Source organism: Carlito syrichta, unplaced genomic scaffold, assembly GCF_000164805.1.
Source record: "Carlito syrichta isolate Samal-C Ts95f unplaced genomic scaffold, Tarsius_syrichta-2.0.1 Scaffold302853, whole genome shotgun sequence".
Taxonomy (NCBI): domain Eukaryota; kingdom Metazoa; phylum Chordata; class Mammalia; order Primates; family Tarsiidae; genus Carlito; species Carlito syrichta.
The window spans coordinates 124649-146636 of record NW_007246949.1 but is presented as its reverse complement, the minus strand read 5'-3'; the positions used below and the strand labels follow the sequence as shown (position 1 = coordinate 146636).

Below are 21988 nucleotides of genomic sequence, written 5' to 3'. Positions count from 1 at the left end.
CCAGCATACTCTAAATGGACAAAAATTGGAACCAATTCCCCTGAAAACTGGAACTAGACAAGGATGCCCACTCTCTCCCCTCCTGTTCAACATAGTATTAAAAAATATTTTTTAATGCAGAACCTGGTACAGGGAGCAGTTAACAAATGATAACTGCTAATAATCACAAAGGATTTGAGTAACTTGTACAAGGTCATAGAGCAAGTTATTATCGTCTAAGTAAATACTCGGCTGCTATCTCTTGACACCAATAAATCGAGAGGCAGGGAACTGGTGGAGAGAAGTTTATTTCTGAATTTGAATTCAGGGAGCAGAACCTGGCTCCTAGCATCTCTGGAACTGGTCTGCTCGCCACTTAGGTTTCACAGTTCGTTTTTATAAGTTTAGAGTTTCTGGTGCCTTTGCATTGACTATGTAACTGACAGAGCATTGCATAGAACTCAAGTTACAGCTGCATTTTGTTAACAGTAACATTTATGATCTGCATTTCCTGGCACCAGCTACCAAAAAACAGTTCATAGTAACACCAAACTGAAGAGTTGAGCAAGTTTGCCACGGAATAGCGGAGTTAACAGAGCCTATTACAAAGTAACACATTATTCACTACAACATGTTGATAATTAGTAGTTATAACATGCAAAAAGTTATATAAATTACAAGGCATATAGTTACATGGGTGTTATATTTTCAAACCTATGATCACTAATAAAGGGGAATAAATAGGGATTCATTTCTCTCAATTGAGTGAGCGCAGTCTGCAGGGGTTAAGTGTTCTTTGAAGTGACTTGACAGGGAATGTATAGGAGATAAGGGAATAGACTTTCTTTTGCTAATTCTCAGGAATGTAGATGCCCACAGGACCACTGGAACGTTATGCCTTTAAGGGTTGTGGCATACGGACAGACAATAGTGGGTTTCCTTATTATTGTAAGTGGTAAAACCAGGGTTTGAACTCAGGTCTTTCTGACCCCAAAGCCTGGGTTTTTTCTGTTATACCTCTTTGCAAGAGGAAACAGATTGTGTCATTAAAGCAGATTAGGGTTTGTTAACCCCTTAGCAAGGCTGCCTTCATAATTAGTCACTTGAGGTCTTCGGGTATCTAAGAATATTTTTGATCTTCTTTTCCCTTCTCCCTCAGCTTTCTAAATTGCTATGAACCATGGCCCAACTGTACTACAAAAAGGTCAACTACTCGCCATACAGAGACCGCATCCCCCTGCAAATTGTGAGGGCTGAGACAGAACTCTCTGCAGAGGAGAAGGCCTTCCTCAATGCTGTGGAGAAGGGGGACTACGGCACTGTGAAGCAGGCCCTACAGGAGGCTGAGATCTACTACAATGTCAACATCAACTGCATGGACCCTCTGGGCCGGAGTGCCCTGCTCATTGCCATTGAGAATGAGAACTTGGAGATCATGGAACTACTGCTGAACCATAGCGTGTATGTGGGTGATGCACTGCTCTATGCCATCCGCAAGGAAGTGGTGGGTGCTGTGGAACTTCTGCTCAGCTACAGGCGGCCCAGTGGAGAGAAGCAGGTAAGAAAATCCCCATAGCTTGGGAAATGCCAGGAACAAGAGGGCATCAGGGCCAGAAATCTTAAAACTAGGGAAGATTAAGTAGTCTGGAATTGAGAATCTCTATCTTAGAAATTCTCATCGGTGATATCCTAGAGCTACCCTGCATGGCCCACACTGAGTTTTACTCATTTGCCTTTTTCTTATTAGTACTTGCCCAAATACATTCAATACTCAACAACCTAAAGGTGTGCTCTTCATTTCCAGAATATTCGAGCTCCTTCTACCCTCCCTACCTCCTGCTTTTTGTCTTCATTTTCTTCCTCTACCTAAAGATTTCATTCTAAAAAAGGAGAGACCAAACACAAATCTGAGCTTTCTCTTCACCAGCCTCTCTCCTAAAGACAAAACAGGATGCCTTTAAACTTGAGTGCCATGTTGCAGATGCAGTAACTGTCAAGTAACTGTATTCCAACCCTAGATGTCTGGGATTTTGCTTCTGTGACTCCCATATCCCTCAAGGCATCTATGTTTGATACTCTGAGGTCATCTTTGACTCATCCCTCTCTCTTGTCCCCATATCCAATCCCTACACCCTGTGGTTCCTTGCGTCCCAGTATCTCTTAAGTAGTTTTTTTTTTTCCACTCTAGCCCAGCTTTCACATTCTAGCTCTGGTTCACATCATCTCTCTCTTAGATAAGTGCTTCCTAAAGTATGGTCCCTGGACTAGCAGTGTCAGCATTACCTGGAAAGTTCCTAGAAATGCAAATTCTCAGGCTTGTAGGGATTCTTAGGCCTCAGACCTACTGAATCAGAAACCGTGAGGAGGGGTCCAGTAAGCTGTGCCTTAGCAAAGCCCTCCAGGGGATTTTGATGTATACTCAGATTTGAGGACCACTGTTCTAGACTAATATAAAACTCTTCTAAGTTGCTCTCTGTCTGTAGCCTCTTCCACTATCTCGAGAAATCCTGAACAATGATGCTGATTTATTCTCCCTAAAATAATATAACAATCCTGTCATTCCTGTCCATCCTTTTGTAGCTTCCCTCCCACTGTCTAAAGGTTCACTGAAAATGAACTTACAATAGGCAGGTTAATAGAAGAAAAAAATTATTAAAATTTAATAATATACATATGGACATGGGAGCTATACACCAAGTATAAGACTCAAAGAGAGGCCAGATTATTAAGGGTTAAATACTCTCTTCATGGGGGAGAGATGTATGGACCTGGGAGGCAGACACTCTCTTTGTAAATGATTGTCTTTTGAGGCTGAATGGTACTAAAAAGTTAAGGGAAGTTGAAGGGCAGGACTGCAAAGGAATAAAGTTTATCTTGTTAAGTAGATAAAGGTCCCCAGGTAATTTCTTGGAGCCACCCTCAGAAGAATAGATGAAAAGTCTGCCTGGGTGTGGTGATGATTCCCAGTATCTTCAGTGTGTAATCTTTCCAGGTTATTTGATAAGATTTCTAGAAAGGAGGTCTTAAGACAATTCCATGTCTTTTGTTAAGAAGCATTTTCAGTCAAATAAGGAAAGTCCAGAGAGTCCCTCTGGGTTATTTGAGAAAGAGGATCAGAGAGACATAGAGATGGGGGAAGGTCATAGGGAGAGAAGGCTTGGTTCTGAGGCTTAATTCTAAGGCCTTCTGATTTTCAAAGCACTCAGCATGTTGAAGTGCCATATTTGAGGGAGTCATTTTCTGCACCTCAACACTTGAAATAACTACAATGTCTCCTCATTAGAAGAAAAACCAATCCATGAAGCTAACACTCAATATGCTTCATGCAATGGCCTTTTTCAGTGCCATCTTCTAGTCCCTTCTAAACTCCCCTCAAATCAGACAGGTTTCTTCACTGTCTCTCTTCTTTAGGAGAATAACATTGGGCACATAATAGTAGTGACAATGAAATACTGAATCATCAAAAAATAGAAATAGTATATAGCAAAACCAAAATTACAAAGTTCTTAGAAATATTTATAATGAAAATAGTCAACATCAAATTGATGATGCAAAAATTCCAAGTTTGCCAAATGTTCTTGAAGAGGTTTATTCTGAGCCAAAATATGAGTGACTAGGTCCAGGACCCACCCTCACGAAGTCTTGAGACCACGTGTCTGGGGTGGCTGAATTGCAGTTTGGTTATATACTTTTTAGGGAGGCAGAAGTTACAAAAATCCATAAATCAATATATGTGAGATTTTATTTGGTTCGCCCTGGGAAGGTGGGACATTTCCAAGCAGGGGCTTGTAGGTTATGGGTGGATTTAAGGATTTCTTTTCTTTCCTTTTTTAAACTTTATTTTATTATAGAGATGTGGGGTACAAGTCAGGGTGAGGTGCATAAGTAATCTACATGCAGATGAAGTTTGAGCCGCCAACCGATCCTCACTTCCACTGGTTTAGGACAAGGTACCCATTATGTTGCCACATACCACCCCCCTCCAGCAGTGCCCCACTACTGCTGATCCCTCCCTTGTGTTATTATGGTTAGTGTTCAGGTCCCACTTATGAGTGAGAACATGTGATATTCAGTTCTCTGTTTCTGTGATAGATTACTAAGTATGATTGTCTCAAACTCCATCCAATTTGGCAATTTGTAAGTCCTAGCTAAGGAATTTTGGAAATCAGTAAAGGGGATGTCTGTTGAGATAAAGGGCCAGAAAATCTCCAGGTCTATGTTGATGAAGTCCTATATGTGACAGACTTTGATGAGGATAGATAAGTGTCTTACAAAGTTTTCTGAAGTCTGGGAGTCCCCAAGAGACAACTTTGCAGGATCATATGCCACTTTAATTTCTTTCTTTATCTGTTTTGTAATGTTATGCCAGAGTCAGTTTGGAAAACAAACTTCAGTATAAAGGTAACTGGGAAATAAAACCCTGACTGCTGAGTCATTATCAGGAATGACTCCCCAAACCTGTTAGTTAGGAATTTGAATAAGAGAAGAAAAATAAAAAGCCAGAGTTTAGTCCTCAAAATCTTATGGGATATGGCCAAAGCTGAGTTTAAAGGAAATTCATAGCTTTAATACTTGCCTAATTATACAAAAAGAAATTTCAATAAACTAAATTATAACACACAGACTAAGAATTATAATTGATAGAGCAGAAAACAAGATGCTATATTAATAAAAGTTCCTTGAGTAAAGGGTCTGAATCTTCCCATTCCCCATCAGCAGTTAGCCCAGTGCCAAGCAAGTAGAAACCTTGCCTCTTATGTTCACTGCTATATTACATCACTAGAAAAGTTTCTAAAGCATCACAAGCTCTCAATAAGTATTTCTTTAGTGAATGAATAATATGCAACCAGCACTGTGCTAAGCACCTTACATGATTTACTTCATTTAATATGCAAGCAACTCTGCTGACACTATTATCATCCTCATTTTACCAATAAGAAAAATTGAGTCACAAGATGGTTAGATCAATTGTCAAAGTCATAATTAGTAAATGTCAGAGCCAAGATTCAAACAAATGCAGCCTATCTCCTGAAACCACCCTCTCAACCACTAGGTCATACTGCTTCCCTAGCAGTCTGAGTATGTATTAGGATTCCCATCCGAGATAAGGTAGATCCATGGAAGATATACAGGCCCTCTAGAAAGGACAGGCCTGAAGGGTGTGAATGAATAGCAAAGCAGAGAGGTGTGAATATGTTTCCTTCTTGGTCCATCTCACCATCTCCATCAAAACTGATTTGTTCTGTGCCTCATTTCCTGTCCATCCTCTTGCAGCTCATTGGTTTCCGTGCCTCCACCATCAGTACTAGCACAGTGTCTAGTACATAATGGATGATGTATAAATATTTGCTGAGAAACATGAAAGAGTTAAGTGTATCTTCCAGGAAAGCAGATGACTTGTGATTTAATGAGACCTTCTGAACTTTCATAATCCACCTGATTTTCTTCATAAGTGTTTTGAGAAAGAGGAGATCACAGGAGAAGTTCCAAAAGGAAGCTAGTTATGCCAGCCCTATCTGAGTTTTGAAAGGTCAAGTCCTTATTCGATAGCCCCCTTTCCCCCCATTTTTCCTCAGTGCTTTAGCAAAAGCTGAGGCTCTGCTAGTCAGGAGGAAAGGTACCAGGTAAACTTATACTAAAGTGGAATCAAGGGCAGAATCTTTTCTGGGAAAAGGCAGTGCTTAAATTATAGGAACGAATCACTAATGGTGCAAAGTCAGACATATATAACCTGGGTGAAGCTATTTGGGGCAGGCAGATTTTTACCAGAACCTTTCATACACACTGCCAATATAGGACCTCCTTTGGGCATATTTGTATATCACACTGTATGAAGAAATCCACAAAGCCATCAGCTCCATTCCCAAGTCTCTTCAGCAGCCTTCTCCTCACTTTCTTCTATCTCCCTCAACCCCCACTACCAGCTTCTGCTAAATTTCATTTTCTTGCATTGTTCTGACAATCGCTGTGATAAGTCATATGTCAGTAACTATAACAACAGGCTGCCACAGTGCTGGAGCTCTGCCTTTGTAGGAGATAGAAATAAGGTTTGTTTACCTGGGAGCAATCAGGGATGTGAGCAAACATGGGCCTCCTGAAGGACCTTGGGTTCAGATGGGCAGGCCATTCTCAGAAAGGCCCTCCTCCCATACATGGAATTCAAACATATATGCTCTTTCACTGAGGCCCTCCCTTATCTCTCCAGGATATTGGGCACAGCTGACCTCCGTCAATCTTGAGAGGATAAACCAGTGCCCTCCTTGGCTTTACTAGGCAAGGTCTTTAGCTCCAGGCTGGTAGCAAGAACCTCTCTGTCCCTTCCTTGCCCCAGCCCCTTGTGCTCGTTCCCTTCTTCTAGTCTATCAAAACTCTCTCAGATATCAGAAGCCAGGCATAAATGGCTGACAGTGGCTTCAAATATCAACACACATATATAGACAGACCACCATTTTTAATAAGGATCAAATCTTAAAGTAAAAATGGGGATACTCTATCAGATAGCATATTCAGCACCAGAGAGGTGGGGGAGCGGTGCGCGCATGCGCACATGCAAGTGCATTTTTGTGGTCTTGTTACTCCAAAAACCTGACTCTCTTAGCCCACTCCCTAAGCGGTATAGCCTATTTCCTTAGGGATAGATTTTGACAGTCTGGGAGATTTGTGATTCCATTGGGGTAAATCATCTTAAATCAGTCTCAGAATTCTAGATTTTTGAACAACATAGGGTCTAATATCAGTCTATTTCTGGTTTATTATGCTTGCTACCTTTGGACCACTGGCTTTGGAAACTACTAGAGGAACATTATCAACAAGGAGGGCAAATCCAGCCACAACCTAAAGGGGAGATTCATATCTCTGTATACCCAAAACCAGTTCAAAATTAATTGTTGTACATATGAGAAACTTGTCAAAACACAGATTCCTGAGCTCCACTGCACATCTACAAAATCAGAATCTTGGGGTTTGTGATTTTACCCAACCCACTCCCACCTGTTTTACGTAAGAGGTCCATGTACCTCTCTGTATTTGTTTTCTGAGGCTGCCATGATAACCATCATAAATTGGGCAGCTTAAAACAAAACAAAAAAATTGGCCGGGATCAGTGACTCAGCCTGTAATCCCAGCATGTTGGGAGGCCAAGGTGAGTGGATTGCCTGAGCCCTTGGGTTCGAGACCAGCCCAGGCAATTTAGCGAGACCTCATCTCTACAATAAAAATTAAAAATAAATTAGCCGGGCATGGTAGCACGTGTCTGTGGTTCTGTCTACTTGGAAGGCTGAGGCGGAAGGATCACCGGAACCCAGCAGGTCGACGCTGGAGTGGCTGTGAGCATGCCACTGCACTCCAGGCTGGGTGACAGAGTGAGACTCTAACTCAAAAAAAAAAGAAAAGAAAATAAATGAAATGAAATGAAATCTCTCACAGTTCCAAAGGTCAGAAGTCTGACGAGAAGGTATCAGCATGGCTGGTTTCTTCTGGAGGAAGGATCTGTTTCATGCCTCACTGCTGCAAGCCTCTGGTGGTTGTCAGCAATCCTCAGTGTTCCTTGGCTTATAGCATCATTCTAATCTCTGCCTTCGTTGTCATATAGAGTTTTCCTCCGTGTCTGTGTATTCAGTTGTTCCTCTCCCTTTTCTTATAAAGATAACAGTCATTTGATTTAGGGTCTCCCTATTCCAGGATAACTCCATCTTAACTTGATTGAATCTGCAAAGACCCTTTTCCCAAATAAGGTCACATTCATGGGTACCAAGAGTTAAGATCTTTTTAGAAGACATTGTTCAACCCACTGCATTCTCTATGAGATATACTGGTCTAAACAAGTGGTTAGTAAACATTTTCAGCAGCAGTCTTTCACTGAATGAAATCCTGGTGTAAAACAAACAGACCTAAGCAGAACAATGCTGGCTTAAGTGTAGGTTGGGGCCCCAAACCTACTTGTGCACACACAAACATACACACACACACATACACACACACACACACACACACATACACACACACATACTCTTCCACTCCCATACCTCCTTGACTTCTGAGGAGCAGGCATAGCTTAAAAACCACTGGCCTAAAAGACAAAGTGACAGATTTTAATTCAGAGTTCATGGTGCTAGCCAGCTTGTACCTAACAGGGTAACCTTGAGCAAGTCACAGAATCTCTTTGTAGCTGCTATTCATCAGCTGTAAAATGAAGCTAACAATACCTAACTCTACCTAATCCAAAAACCTGTTGTGAGGAAGAAATAAGATTAAGATGTGTCATAGTCTTTTGAAAAAGTTTTTTAAAATGATAAACAGGCCAGGCTCAGTGGTTCAGCCTGTAATCCCAGCACTTTGGGAGGCCGAGGCAAGTGGATTGCCTGAGCCTGCGGGTTCAAGACCAGCCCGGGCAACTTGGAAAGACCTTGTCTCTACTATAAAATAAAAAATAACTGGGCATGGTAGTACACGTCTGTAGTTCCGGCTACTTGGAAGGCTGAGGCAGAAGGATCGCCAGAGCCCAGCAGGTCAATGCTGGGGTGGCCGTGAGCATGCATGCCACTGCACTCCAGCCTGGGCGAAGGAGTGACACTCCAACTAAAAAAAATGGTAAACAGAGGTCAATAACTATAATTTTCAGCTTTACTCCATCAATTTGACTTAGCACGTCATATTGTATAGAGAGACAAGTTGGCAATTGGTACTTATCACAAGTCATTGCCAGTACAGTGAAAGAGGGAAAGGTTGGTTAGCAAGCTGGCCCAGTTTAAAAATTACCTCCTTCTGCCTGGCCTTGATGGCAATAGTCTCCCTTCTGCTGTGAGGCAAGCTGCATGACCTCAGAGTCATCCTTCCTTTCTCAATGGAGTCTAAGGATTTGAGTAACAGGGAAATAAGAGCTTCTGGCCTCTGCATTAACAGCCCACCCAAGTAATTTTCTTTCTTGATCACTTACGTCAATGCAAGCAGGCAGAAAGAGGCTAAGCCAACCTTCTCCCTGTGACCCGCCCCTCTGGGCTCTGCCATAATTACTCATTTGTCTGTGGCAGATGGCTTCAAATTAAAATTGGTCTCACAGATGAGCTAGAGAGATTAAATCTCACCAACACTGATAAGTGTTTGTGTTGAGATTATAGAAAATCAGCAATGGAACACTCCATTTACTCTTCTTCCTATCTAGTTCTTGATTTCAGGGTGAGATTGCACAGTGTGGAGGGGGACGCTGAAGGCTGGGGAAAAGGTGACTAGAGCATAGAGAAGGCACATAAAGAATCTATCCTATAAATTTCAGACAATTAATATGAAAGCAGAAAGTAAAGGATAAAATTATAAAAGTCACCCTGCTATTTATAGGCAGCCTGTAATGGTAGAAAGATCATGACCTTTGGAGTCAGCCACTTATTAGACGCGTTCCTTGGGCAAATCACTTAATCTCTCCAAACCTCAGTTTCTTCATCTGTAACTAGGAATAGTGATGAAATCTACTTCATACAGCAACAGTGAGAGTTAAATGAAATAATACATGTATATTACTTAGAACAGTCCCTGATACGTAGTAAGTACTCAATAAATGGTAGCTAGTACTACTCCTGCTTCTACTAGTTGAAGTTATGCTGATATCACCTGCTGGCTAATGTCACTGATTTAGTCAAAAAACTGTATTAAGTACTCCCTAGAATATAGTGGTTAAGAATTCAGACTGAGCAAACTTGGGAAAGTCATTCACCATGTTAAGCATTAGTTTTCTTATCTGAAAAGATAGATTTAATGATATGACCTACATAATAGGTTCTTCTGAGATTTAAATGATAATTACATTTTTACACTTGGCATAACGTGTGACCTAGCGATTTCATTATATGATACTCATATTATTAGCCTTGATACAAAATAGTGTTAATATTACTGTTAAATCTGCATTACCTGAATTTTCTAGTATAAGACTGACTCTTTATCTCTGTAGCAATCTGAATAACAGTTTTAATTCTGTTATTTGATTTGGTTCTCATTCCAAAGTCAAGTTCTATGTCAATCAAGTCAATAAACTAAATCATCCAATTTAAATTGGGAGAAGAAGAAAGACTGCATGGCATCATACTTGCCAAACTGATGAATTAACTTACATTCTCTCGTATATCTGTGCTGACTTTCAATAGGCATGGGAAAGAGATTATAGAAACTCACAGAAGGGAACTGTATAGAGTTTTTAGTTCATTTGTCCTAAAGAAACATGTCCAGGATCACTCAGCTGAGCCTGAACTCTCACAAATACCTCCTGTTTCCTAAGCCACTCTTTCTACTACCTCACTCTGCCTTTGAGGAATCATTAGACATGGTAACATTTACAAATAAAGCTGCAAATAAATAAAGCAGCTATATACTTGTAGTATTTATCTAGAACAACTCATTGATGACAGTTTCAGCAGATGGTTAACTCATTTTATTCCATTTTAAAGTATTTCTTACTACTAATAACATCTTCACAATAAAATTGAAAGATACAGTTAGTGCCCTCAAAAAATTTATAGTCAGACAGTGATGTCACCAAGATGGATGACTTGTACTGACTAATGCTCATCCCTCCCCCCTCCCCCCCACAAAAAAGGACAAAAATAACTAATACAACTATACTTCAACTAGAAGGTAAAGGTAAAGAAAAACACCAGAATACAGCAAGGGATTGCAAAATCCCTGTGAAGTAAGACAATTTAGGATGACAGCATAGCAAGGGGAGCAAAGCACTCTGCCTCTGTGACCTTGTCTTTCCAGCTGTCATTGGCACAGAGCCAGGGATTGGGGCACTTCTCATTGTAGAGAAACGATGAACAGAGATCCTCAGCAGCCCCCATTACTGCCATGGACACCTGCATTTTTTGCTACAGTAGAGTCCCATAGTCCTCACCAACATTAAGCCAAGTTTAGAGAGCTGTCCATGTGCCTGCATTGCTCCAGAGAAAGAGCCTATGTGATTTACCTCCCCACCTCCATAGTACCAACTTGAGACTGGAGCCACTGCTAGAATGCATTTCTCTCTGAGCGTCAATTGCTACTGCATCTCCTCATCCCTGAGGCTCTGCTGTCATTCCACCACACTCACACAAGTGGCTGTATTGTTAAAACCCCAATTACTTAGAGCCTAAACCCAGTAGAATGATTGTGACCCTGGCACCCAAGCCTTCATGGTGCCCTGCACTTCAAGGGGCAAACAACCCAGGACAGTGGGGAAGCTACTCCCATTATTGATGGAACTTCAGTTTTGTGTGCCCTCCAGGGTCTGAGGATTGGCCCATTCAATAGCATTACCCCCAACAAAGGCACACCACTACTTCTACAAACACCCACAGCCTAGGGCACTGAAGTACTCACAGACATTGTGGATGTTCATTAGAGTTGAAGAAAGTATGTGGAGACTACACTACTATGCCTACCCAGAACCAAAGCCAAAGCACACTACCAAATTTACACCCTAGACCCTGTCTACAGGGAAAAGTCTTTCCCTAAAAAATTGACTCTATAAAATGGGAGCAGCAACTTTCCACAGATATGTAGATATCAATGTAGGGACACAAGAAACATGAATAAGCAATATAACACCTCCAAAAGAACACAATAATTAACCAGTAAAAGACTCCAAAGAAAAGGAAATCTATGAAATATGTGAAAAGGAATTCAAAAAAATGATCATAAGGAAATTCTGCAAGATACAAGAGAATACACAGACAATTCAATAAAATCAGAAAAACAAATAATGACATGAATTAGAAATTCAACAAATAAATAGATATCATTTTAAAAGATCCCAACAGAAATCTTGAAGTTGAAGAATTTAATAAATGAAATAAAAAATACAATTAAGACTTTTAACACAGAACAAAGCAGAAGAAAGAATATCTGAACTTGATATTTGAAATAACCCAATTAGATTTTTAAAAATAATGAAGAAAGTCAATAGGACTTATGGGCAACCATTAAGTGAACGAATTTTGCATTTTGGAAGTACTATAAGGAGAAGCAAAGGGGAAAATACATAGAAAACCTATTTACTAAGCTGAAAACGTCTCAAGTCTTGTGTGATCAAAGATTCCTAAATAGATTCAATCCAAAAATGTCCTCTCTGAGGCACATTATAGCTACACTGTCAAAAAGTCTAAGACAAAGAGAGAATTCTAAAAATATCAAGATAAATGTGGCAAGTCACACATAAGAGAATCACCATTAGAGTATAAACAGAGACCAGGTGTGGTGGCTCACATCTGTAATCCTAGCACTTTGGGAGACCAAGACAAGAGGGTAGCTTGAGCCAAGAAGTTGGAGACCACCTAGGCAACATAGCATGACCACATCTCTACAATTTTTTTTAATTAGCCAGGCATAGTAGCACATGTCTGTAGCCTCAGCTACTCAAGAGGCTGAGGTGGAAGGAGCTCCTGAGCCCAGGAGATTGAGACTATGATAAGTGGTGATCATGCCACTGCACTCTAGCCTAGGTGACAGAGTGACACTCTGTCTCCTCAAAAAAAATAAATAAATAAAGACTATAAACATATTTTTCAGTAGAAACCTTGCAGGCTAAGAAAGGATGGAATGATATATTCAAAGGGCTGGGGGGGGGGCCTGTCAGCTAAAAATAATATACAAAGTAAAGCCATCCTTCAAAAATGAAATAGTGTTCCCTTGCAAAACCTGAGGGAATTCTTCCTTACTAGACCAGCCTTACCAAAAAAAAAAAAAATACTTAAAGGAATGCTACAACTGGAAGTGAAAGAACAATAATTAGCATCATGGAAACAACTGAAAGTATAAAACTCTTTTATACTAGTAAAGGCAAATTCAAAATCAAATTCAGAACTGTTAGAGGTAAATTCACCATCAAACTCAAAATATTCCATGAATGTAAGGGTAGCATATAATCTTTCAAATCTCTAGTATGAAGGTCAAAGGTAACTATAACTACAATAAGATGTTAAGGAAGATGTAATATAAGTAAATAGATGTAAATTAAGGCAACAAAATGATAAACTGTGGGGGAAAGGTAAAAGTCTAGAGTATTTGTATGCAACCAAAATTAAGTTATCAGCTTAAAATAGTCTATTAAAATATAAGATATTTTTATGTATGATGCTGAGTAACCACAAAGGAAAGAAAATGATAGCAGGTACACAGTGAAAAACAGAAAAGAATCAAAGCTTATAACTACAGAAAAGCATAATAATAAATAATAAAAATGGAAAAAAAGATATATAAAACAACCAGAAAACAAATTTTTTAATAGCAGAAGAACTCATCTATACATAATAACCTTGAATGTAAACAAATTATATTTTCCAATCAAAATATATAGACTAGATTGAAAAAAACAAAGCTATGGCTGGACTTGGTTGCTCAGCCTGTAATCCCAGCACTTTGGGAGGCCAAAGCGAGTAGATTGCCTCAGCTCATGAGTTCGAGACCAGCCCGGGCAACTTAACGAGACCTTGTCCCTACAATAAATAGATAGATAGATAGATAGATAGATAGATAGATAGATAGATAGATAGATAGATAGATAGATAGATAGAATTAGCGTGGTACAGGGTGTGGTAGCACATGCTTGTAGTTCCTGCTACTTGGAAGGCTGAGGTGGAAGGATCACCGGGACCCAGGAGGTTGACGCTGGGGTGACAGTGAGTGTGCCACTGCCTGGGCAACAGAGTGTGACTCCAACTCAAAGAAACAAAAAACAATGTTTTAGAACTTTGAAGAAAGGGCTTCTGTGGATAAATCTGCTGCTAATCTAATTGATTTTCCCTGGTAGGTAGTCTGGCCTTTTTCTCTTGCTGCCTTTAGGATTTTTCCTTTCATAGCTACTTTGTTTAGGCGAATTATTATGTGTCTGGGAGTTGGTCTTCTCATTTGTTGTCTTGCAGGGGTTCTCTGAATCTCTTGTGTTTGAATTTTTTCATCCTTAATGAGATGAAGGAAGTTTTCTTGAATGATTTCATGAAATGTTTGTTCCAGCGTGGCTTCTGTTTCTCTCTCTGCCTCAGGAAGCCCAATTATTCTTAGGTTTGGTCTCTTGAAGTGATCATTCATCTCTTGCAGGTTTTGTTCTGTCTTTTTGAGCTTCTTTTCTATGCTTTTGACAGTTTGGGTTAGTTCTGTGTTTTGGTCTTCGAGCTCTGAGATTCTTTCGAATTTCGCTGCAACCTGGATGGAACTAGAGTCTATAATACTGAGTGACCTCTCACAGAAACAAAGATCCGAGTATCACATGTTCTCACTCATATAATGGACCATGAACATCCAATGCAATACTATAAGAAAATGACTGACGGTACTGGGAAACTATGGGGGGGGGGGAGATGGGATTAACAGTAGCAAATATCTGTCAGGGGATGGGAAAACACCTCTTATCAACAGGGTGCCTGAATGAAACGTAATTGTACATCTAACCCTCAACTGTACCCCACAAAACCATAATAAAAAATACTGATTAATGGAAAAAACAAAAAACAAAAAGCTATAAGCTGCCTATGAGAAACTCATTTCACCTGTAAAGGCACACATAGACAGAAAGAGAAGAAATGGAAAGTGATATTACATGCAAACAGAATCCAACAGAGAGCAGGAGTAAGCTATATTTATATCAGCTAAAATAGACTTCATGTCAAAACTCTACTAAGTGACAAAGAAGGCCATTTTATAGTCATAAAGGGGTCAATTCTGTAAGAATATATGACAACAGAGTAAAAGGTAATCTATAGGATGAGAGAAAATATTTGCAAACCATGTATTTGACAGGAGGTTAATACCCAGAATATATAAAGCACTCAACTCAATAGCAAAAAAGCAAACAATCTGAATTTAAAACAGGAAAAGGACTTGAATAGACATTTCTCCAAGGAAGACATACAAATAGCCATCAGGTATATGAAAAAGTACTCAACGTCACTAATCATCAGATAAATTCAAATCCAAAGCACAATGAGACAGAATCATACCTCAGTTAGAATGACTATCATAAAAAAGTCAAAAAATAGCCAGGGTCAGTGGCTCAGCCTGTAATCCTGCGCCTTTGGGAGGCTGAGGTGAGTGGATTTCCTGAGCCCGCGGGTTCGAGACCCACCTGGGCAGCAAGACCTCATCTATACAATAAATCAAAACTTAGCTGGGTGTGGTAGCGCGCGCCTGTAACTCCGGCTACTCAGAAGGCTGAGGTGGAAGGATTGCCGGAGCCCAGCAGGCGAGGCTGCGGTGGCCGGGAGCGGCCACTGCACTCCAGTCTGGGCGACCCAGTGAGACTCCAACTCAAAAAAAAAAAAAAAAAAGTCAAAAAATAACAAATGCTGGCATGAATGTGTAGGAAAGGGAATCCTTACACACTGTTGATGAGAACATAGATTGGTACTGCCATTATGGAAAACAGTATGGAGATTCCTCAAAAAATTAAAAATAGAACTACCATATGATCCAGCAATCTCACTTGTGGGTATTTACCCAGAGGAAATGAAATCAGTATGTCAAAGAGATATCTGCATTACCATGTTTATTGCAGCACTATTCACAATAGCCAAGAAATGGCATCAAACTACTGTTCATCACTAAAGGAATGGATAAATAAAATGTGGTTTATATACACAATGGAATATTACTCATCCAAAAAACAGTCAGGAAATCCATCATTTGCAGCAACATAGATGAATCTGGAGAACATTGTGTTAAGTGGAATAAGCCAGGCACAAAAAGACAAGTATCACATGATCTCACTTATTTGTGGAATCTCAAAAACCTGTCTCATAGAAGTACAGAGTAGAAGAGTGGTTATCAGAGGCTGGGAATGATAGGGAGGAGGGGATGGTAGAGGAAGATTAGTCAATGGCTACAAAATTACAGTTATGTAGGAAGAATAAGTTCTGGTGTTTTGCTACATAATAGGATAACTATAGAAATATTATATTGTATTTTTTTTTTTTTGAGTTGGAGTCTCACTTGGTCGCCCAAACTGGAGTGCAGTGGCCGCTTCCGGCCACAGCAGCCTCAACCTGCTGGGCTCCGGCGATCCTTCCACCTCAGCCTTCCAAGTAGCCAGAATTACAGGCATGCGCCACCACGCCCAGCTGATTTTTTGATTTATTGTAGAGATGAGGTCTCGCTGCCCAGGAGGGTCTCGAACCCGCGGTTCAGGCAATCCACTCACCTCAGCCTCCCAAAGACGCGGGATTACAGGCTGAGCCACCGAGCCCGGCCGTATTGTATATTTTTAAAAGCTGGAAGAGAGAATTCTGAATGTTCTCACCACGAAGAAGAAACAGTACATGTCTGAGGTGATAGATATGTTAAATACCAAGATTTGATCATTATACAGTGTACCCATCTATCAAAACATCACACTGTACCCCATAATATGTATAATTATATGTCAATTAAAATAAAATTAATTATAATAATAAATAAAAATTAACTATTTCCTGTCACACAAAAAATAAATTTACAGTCTTATGAGGAAAATAGATATGCACATACTGGCCAGCCAAATCACCCCTTCTAGTAAGCATGGCTTTCTGTGTTTCTAGGAACACAAAAGACTTAAGTCAGTGATGTTCACATCTCAGAAATAAAAAATAATTATTTAAACTTGATCTCAAGTAGGCCAAAGAGGCTGGCTGCACAACAGTTTACAAGAAAGAAGATATGAACTAACCTCAAAAGCAATTAACTAAATAAAAACACATGCGTTTTTTAAGCCACAGTCCCCTTTTCTTCAGGATTATCACCAACTCAGGGCTTCCTTCCCTTAACTTAATTCTCATGGTTATATATAGCCCTTACCCACATACACATGTCCAGTTAGGAAGTTTTCTATTGTCTGTCCCTGGGCAAGTATGCCTCATCTGCATGTGATATTATCCCTTTACCTTTCACTTCACCTATACAATTGTCAGTTGGGCAGCCGTTTTGTCCTTTTCAACCCAAGCCCCTCAATATTTACTCTGTTATTGTTTTTCCCCCAGTTTACAGCTCCTGTCGTAAACTCAGTTCAAGTGTGGAACATCAGTGCAAAACTCTTGAGACATCTTTCCATCTCCCCACTGAGCTATCCTATCCCAGCACACCAAACACTACTCTGTGTTGATTCTTTTCCATATGCTAATAACAAACATGGAATAGTAATATAACAGTGCAAGGAAATGTATGCCATATCATCCAAAATGTATGATGTGGACAATACAGGAGGCCATTATGAACACCAGCAAACAGAGAGGTTTCAAGGGGGGAACATTTCAGAAAAGAAATAGAATTTGAGCTGGAATGGCAGAAGGAAGGGGATGGCATGTGGGTCAGAAGAAAGTGAATGAGCAATGACATGAGGAGTGGAAAAGATGGTAGCTTGTCCGTAGTGGGCACTGGAGGGAAAAGTTGGTGATGAAAGCAATTCTTAGAGCTCATGTTACCCTCCTGAGATTAGCCTCATGGAGGAAGGCCCTGGATACCTCATTCTGAGTCAGGACTCTGTGTCAGGTGGATCTTGAGTCTGATCACAAACAGTTGGGTTGCTGTGCTCACCCGTCTTCCCTCTTTTTTCTCTGAAATGTGTCTATGGCTATTGATTGAGTGACTCCTAAGTTGGGACTTTGGTGAAAAGTCAGCACCATCTCAGAAATTTGTTAGTGGTCCTCTGACTGGCAGTGAGCTCAGAGAAGACTAAAGTAGAGTGAAAAGAAGAAACCAGGCCCACTGATCACCCAGGGGCCTGATTGGGCAGGGCTGTCCCTCAGTAAATATTTGTAAGGAGCTGTCCGTATTGGTCTTTGACCCTCTGTCCTTTCATCTGACATTCCCATGACATCCTTTCTCCTACCCTCTAACCTCATACACAGACCCAATGTCTGTGTTCCATTTTTAACAGCTTTATTGAGGTAGAATTGATATACAAAAAACTGCCCACATATAATGTACCCAGATTGCTGAGTTTAGACATACACATATACCCATGCCCCAAAATGAAGGTAATAAACATATCTATCACCTCCAAAAGTTTTCTAATATCCCTATGTCTTTTCTGGTTTCAAGTTTTGTTGGTTGACAACTTTCTTGGCTTCCATGATATCATGTCTACCTAGTTAGCTTCCTTCCTCTCTGACCACTGTCTTAGTCTCTTTTTCAGAATTCTTGTCTTTTTTCTTTCTTAGATATTGGTGTGGCCCAGGGTTCTTTCACTTCTCCCTTTATAGTCAGATATCTATCATGAAACTTATGATCTATTTTCCAACTTTCAGCTAGATATACCCACCTAGATGTATTCCAAACATTTTAAATTTAATATGTCTAGTAATAATAATGGCAAACACTAATTGAGCACTTACTATGTGCAGTCTTTATTCTAAATACATAACATGCATTATCTTATTCAAGACTTATAACCATCTTTTGATGCAGGATAATACTATTATCCATTTTTACAAATGGAGACATCAAGGCACAAAAAGGTTAAATAGCTTGTCCAGACTCATACAGCTAGTATTCAAGCCTTGGCAGTCTGGCAGCAGAGTCTGTGTTCTGAATTTATGTTCTATCTTCATTTCACCATCCTAATTTTTCTCCTCATCCGGTGTTTTCTCTCTCGGGCAATGGCATTGTTATCCTTCTATTTATCTAGATTTGAAACCTTGCATTTGTCTTTCTTCCCACCCTCTCCTTTAACCACCCACACCTACTCAGATACTAAGTGCCTTGGAATAACTTAATTGAGGTGAAGAGGCTAACATATAAGCAATTAATGGTAATAGAAGTGCTGTTAGTGATAAAAGGAAAGTGCTGCAACCTGGAAGCAAAGATGTCTGATCATGTCACTCAGAGGACTGTAGTTGCTCCTTGTTTCCTATGGAACAAAGTTCAAAATACAGGCACAAGGTTGATAGTTTGAGGGAAGAGGGCTGGTTAATGGTCCCTCAAATCTTGCTGAATTGTCACTGATAAATCCAACCATAGGCTTGGAGGGATATTGAGGCCAACAGGCACGATAGGATAAGGAAAGGGGTTTCTTCTCCTATCAGTATGATGTCTCTGGAGTCAAAAGGAAAGTCATCCTAGCAAGAGCCATCTTGAATTCAAGGACCTGCTGATAAAGCCAAACACTTTGTTTCTTCTGGCAGGATTAAGTGATGCCAATCCAGTAGCCATTATCTGTTCTTTTAAAATTTAATTTAATTTAATTTAATTTTTTTTTTGAGTTGGAGTCTCACTCCTTCACTCAGGCTGGAGTGCAGTGGCATGCACACTCATGGCCACTCCAGCGTCAACCTGCTGGGCTCCAACGATCCCTCCCCTCAGCCTTCCGAGTAACTGGAACTACAGACGTGCGCTACCACGCCCGGCTTTTTTTTATTTTATTGTAGAGATGAGGTCTCGCCAAGTTGCCAGGGCTGGTCTCAAACCCTCAGGCTCAGGCAATCCACTGGCCTCGGCCTCCCAAAGTGCTGGGATTACAGGCTGAGCCACCGAGCCCTGCCCATTATCTGTTCTAAGTAGTTCTATTCTTTTCTATTCTGAAGTTCTCACAGGAGGGGAAAGAACAGCACGTGATCACCAAGAGCTTGAATGAAAGAAAACTTCCAGTTTTACCTTGCTGTCAGTGAATTGTTGTTGCCTGTCCATTAGTAAGGTAGGACTGAGTGTCAGACAAGAAAAAGCTATTGAAAGAACTTTCCAAAGAGAGGTGAATCAGAGAAGGAAGAAGAAGCTGGTCCTAAAAGAAGAAGGAGACTCATCTCTGGGTCTACCATCCGTACTTCTTCCCCCCAAAAAGAGAGATGATGACCCATAACAAATACCTCTGAATCTGGATAGCAGAATGTCTAAATCCACCTCTGCTCTTCAAGGGCAACCAGTGATGACATGCTGTTTGCAGCCACTATCAACTCTATTACCCATGTCAGAATTGTGAACTTTGGTGTTGAAAATGACCAACAGAGTTCCTTCAGTACATCTCCTTGTCATCAAATCAGTGTTGAACTCAAACTACAAAGCAAATAGTATCTCCCCACCTCCCAATGTACCTGCACATGGAAAGGCTTCAATCCCCACCAAGAGAACTAGAGTGCAGAATGGTTTGGGCTTTGTCTTCCCAAAATGAAGATGCATCATGTTTATTCAAGCAATTTTCTCCTTCCACCCCTAATTTCTTTCTTTCTTTCTTTCTTTTTTTTTTTGAGTTGGAGTCTCACTCTGTTGCCCAGACTGGAGTGCAGTGGCCGCTCCCGGCCACCGCAGCCTCGACCTGCTGGGCTCCGGCGATCCTTCCACCTCAGCCTTCCGAGTAGCTGGAATTACAGGCATGCGCTACCATGCCTGGCTGATTTTTTTTTTTTTTTTTGATTTTTTGTAGAGATGAGGTCTCGCTGCCCTGGCGGGTCTCGAACCTGCGGGCTCAGGCAATCCACTCACCTCGGCTCCCAAAGCGCTGGGATTACAGGCTGAGCCACTGAGCCCGGCGCCCCTAATTTCTTAACTCTCAATATGAGATGTTAAATCATTCAATAATCGGGGTCCTATGTCACACCTCCTCTGCCTCCATTTGTTTATTTTGGAGTTTTTGTTATTAAAGTCACACATGTTAACTATAAGAATTATAACAGCATAAAACATCCTGTTTCCCACTCTCAAAACCAACTCCCTAAAAGTCATCACTATGAACAACTTATGTGTATTCTTGTAGTTATTTTCCACGCATATTCTAACAGAAACACATACACAAATACATACACTTTTTTTTTTACAAACATTCTGCAACTTGTTCTTTTTTTCTCAAAAATACATTGAAAGACTGGGCACCGTGGCTCGTGCCTATAATCCCAGGACTTTGGTAGGCCGAGATGAGAGGGTTGTCTGAGCCCACGGGTTCGCGACCAGCTTGGGCAACTTGGCGGGACCTCATCTCCACAATAAACCAATAAAAATTAGCTGGGTGTGATAGCGTACCTGTAGTTCCAGGTACCTGGAAGGTCGAGGCAGAAGAATCATCTGAGCCCAGCAGGTCGAGGCTGCAGTGGCCATGAGTGTGCCACTGCACTCCAGCCTGGGTGACAGAGTGAGACTCTGACAAAAAAAATAAAAAATACATTGAGGATATCTTGCTGTAGGTGGGCACAACATTAAGTGACCATTGTACTGTGTCTGCTGCTTGGCCTTGCCATTATCTCCTCGCCCCATACTTCCTCTTCTTCCTCTTCCTCCTTTTTGGCAACTTTGGGAGTCTGATCTCTTACTTTGCCAGCACAGGCAAGAAAACTATGGTCTTTACCACTAAGCATGTGGCTGGCTACTTCCAGAGTGATCGGGGCCTCACTCCTTATCGTCCATAGGCATGCATGCCTGTCTGGAGCACCACTTGTTCTTCAAAGACCTCTAGTGAATGGCCTCTAGTGAAGCTACGTGAGTCTTGATCTGGGCTACCATCTCCCAGCCTTCTTTAGGGTGTGCAGCTTCTGGGCATAAACAAAGAGCTACATGTTAGCTACCAAACCACAGTTACCACTGCCATAACCCTGAAGATTTTATCAAGAAAGGGGAAGGAGTATGTCCTTACCACTTGATGTGTTCCACCTCACTGCTCAGGAAAGCATTCTTAATAAAGAGTTCCATACTAGGGAGAGCAGCCTGAAGGTGTTGAGTAGTGTCTGATGGGAAAGAAGGAAATGTAGCCACCCAATTTCAAAACCATAGTCTCAGTACTGGGTAGAAATGGAATGGAATGGAATGTCAGCACATGTTCAAGCAGAGGTAGAATGGCTGCTGGGCAGGAATTTTGCCAAAAGTTAAATATCTATTATGAGATTGGATTATGTTATCTCTAAGGTCTCTCCTAACCCTGTGATTTTGCAATATGTATGTCAACTGTGGTTGTATGATATGATAAATAAAGTCTGGGAGTCTAGTTCTCATGTTAACTCCTTCCTTCAACTGCTAGGTAGCTGTAGACAAATCATTCAACTCTTCTCTATAGCTTAACCTCTTACCATTGAAAAATGAAGGGATAATACTAAATAGCCCC

The 21988-nt window shown here is 40.8% G+C and overlaps 1 protein-coding gene across 1 annotated transcript in view; it reads left to right on the top strand.

Moving 5' to 3' along the window:
- Positions 1-1143: 1143 nt before the first annotated feature.
- TRPC5 (transient receptor potential cation channel subfamily C member 5) overlaps positions 1144-21988 on the top strand; it is a gene marked incomplete at its 3' end in the record, with an annotated part of 115493 nt that continues 94648 nt past the window's right edge. The window contains exon 1 of the mRNA XM_008057189.1: positions 1144-1537. Coding sequence (XP_008055380.1) covers positions 1160-1537 — 378 coding nt within the window. The remainder of the gene's footprint in view (positions 1538-21988) is intronic.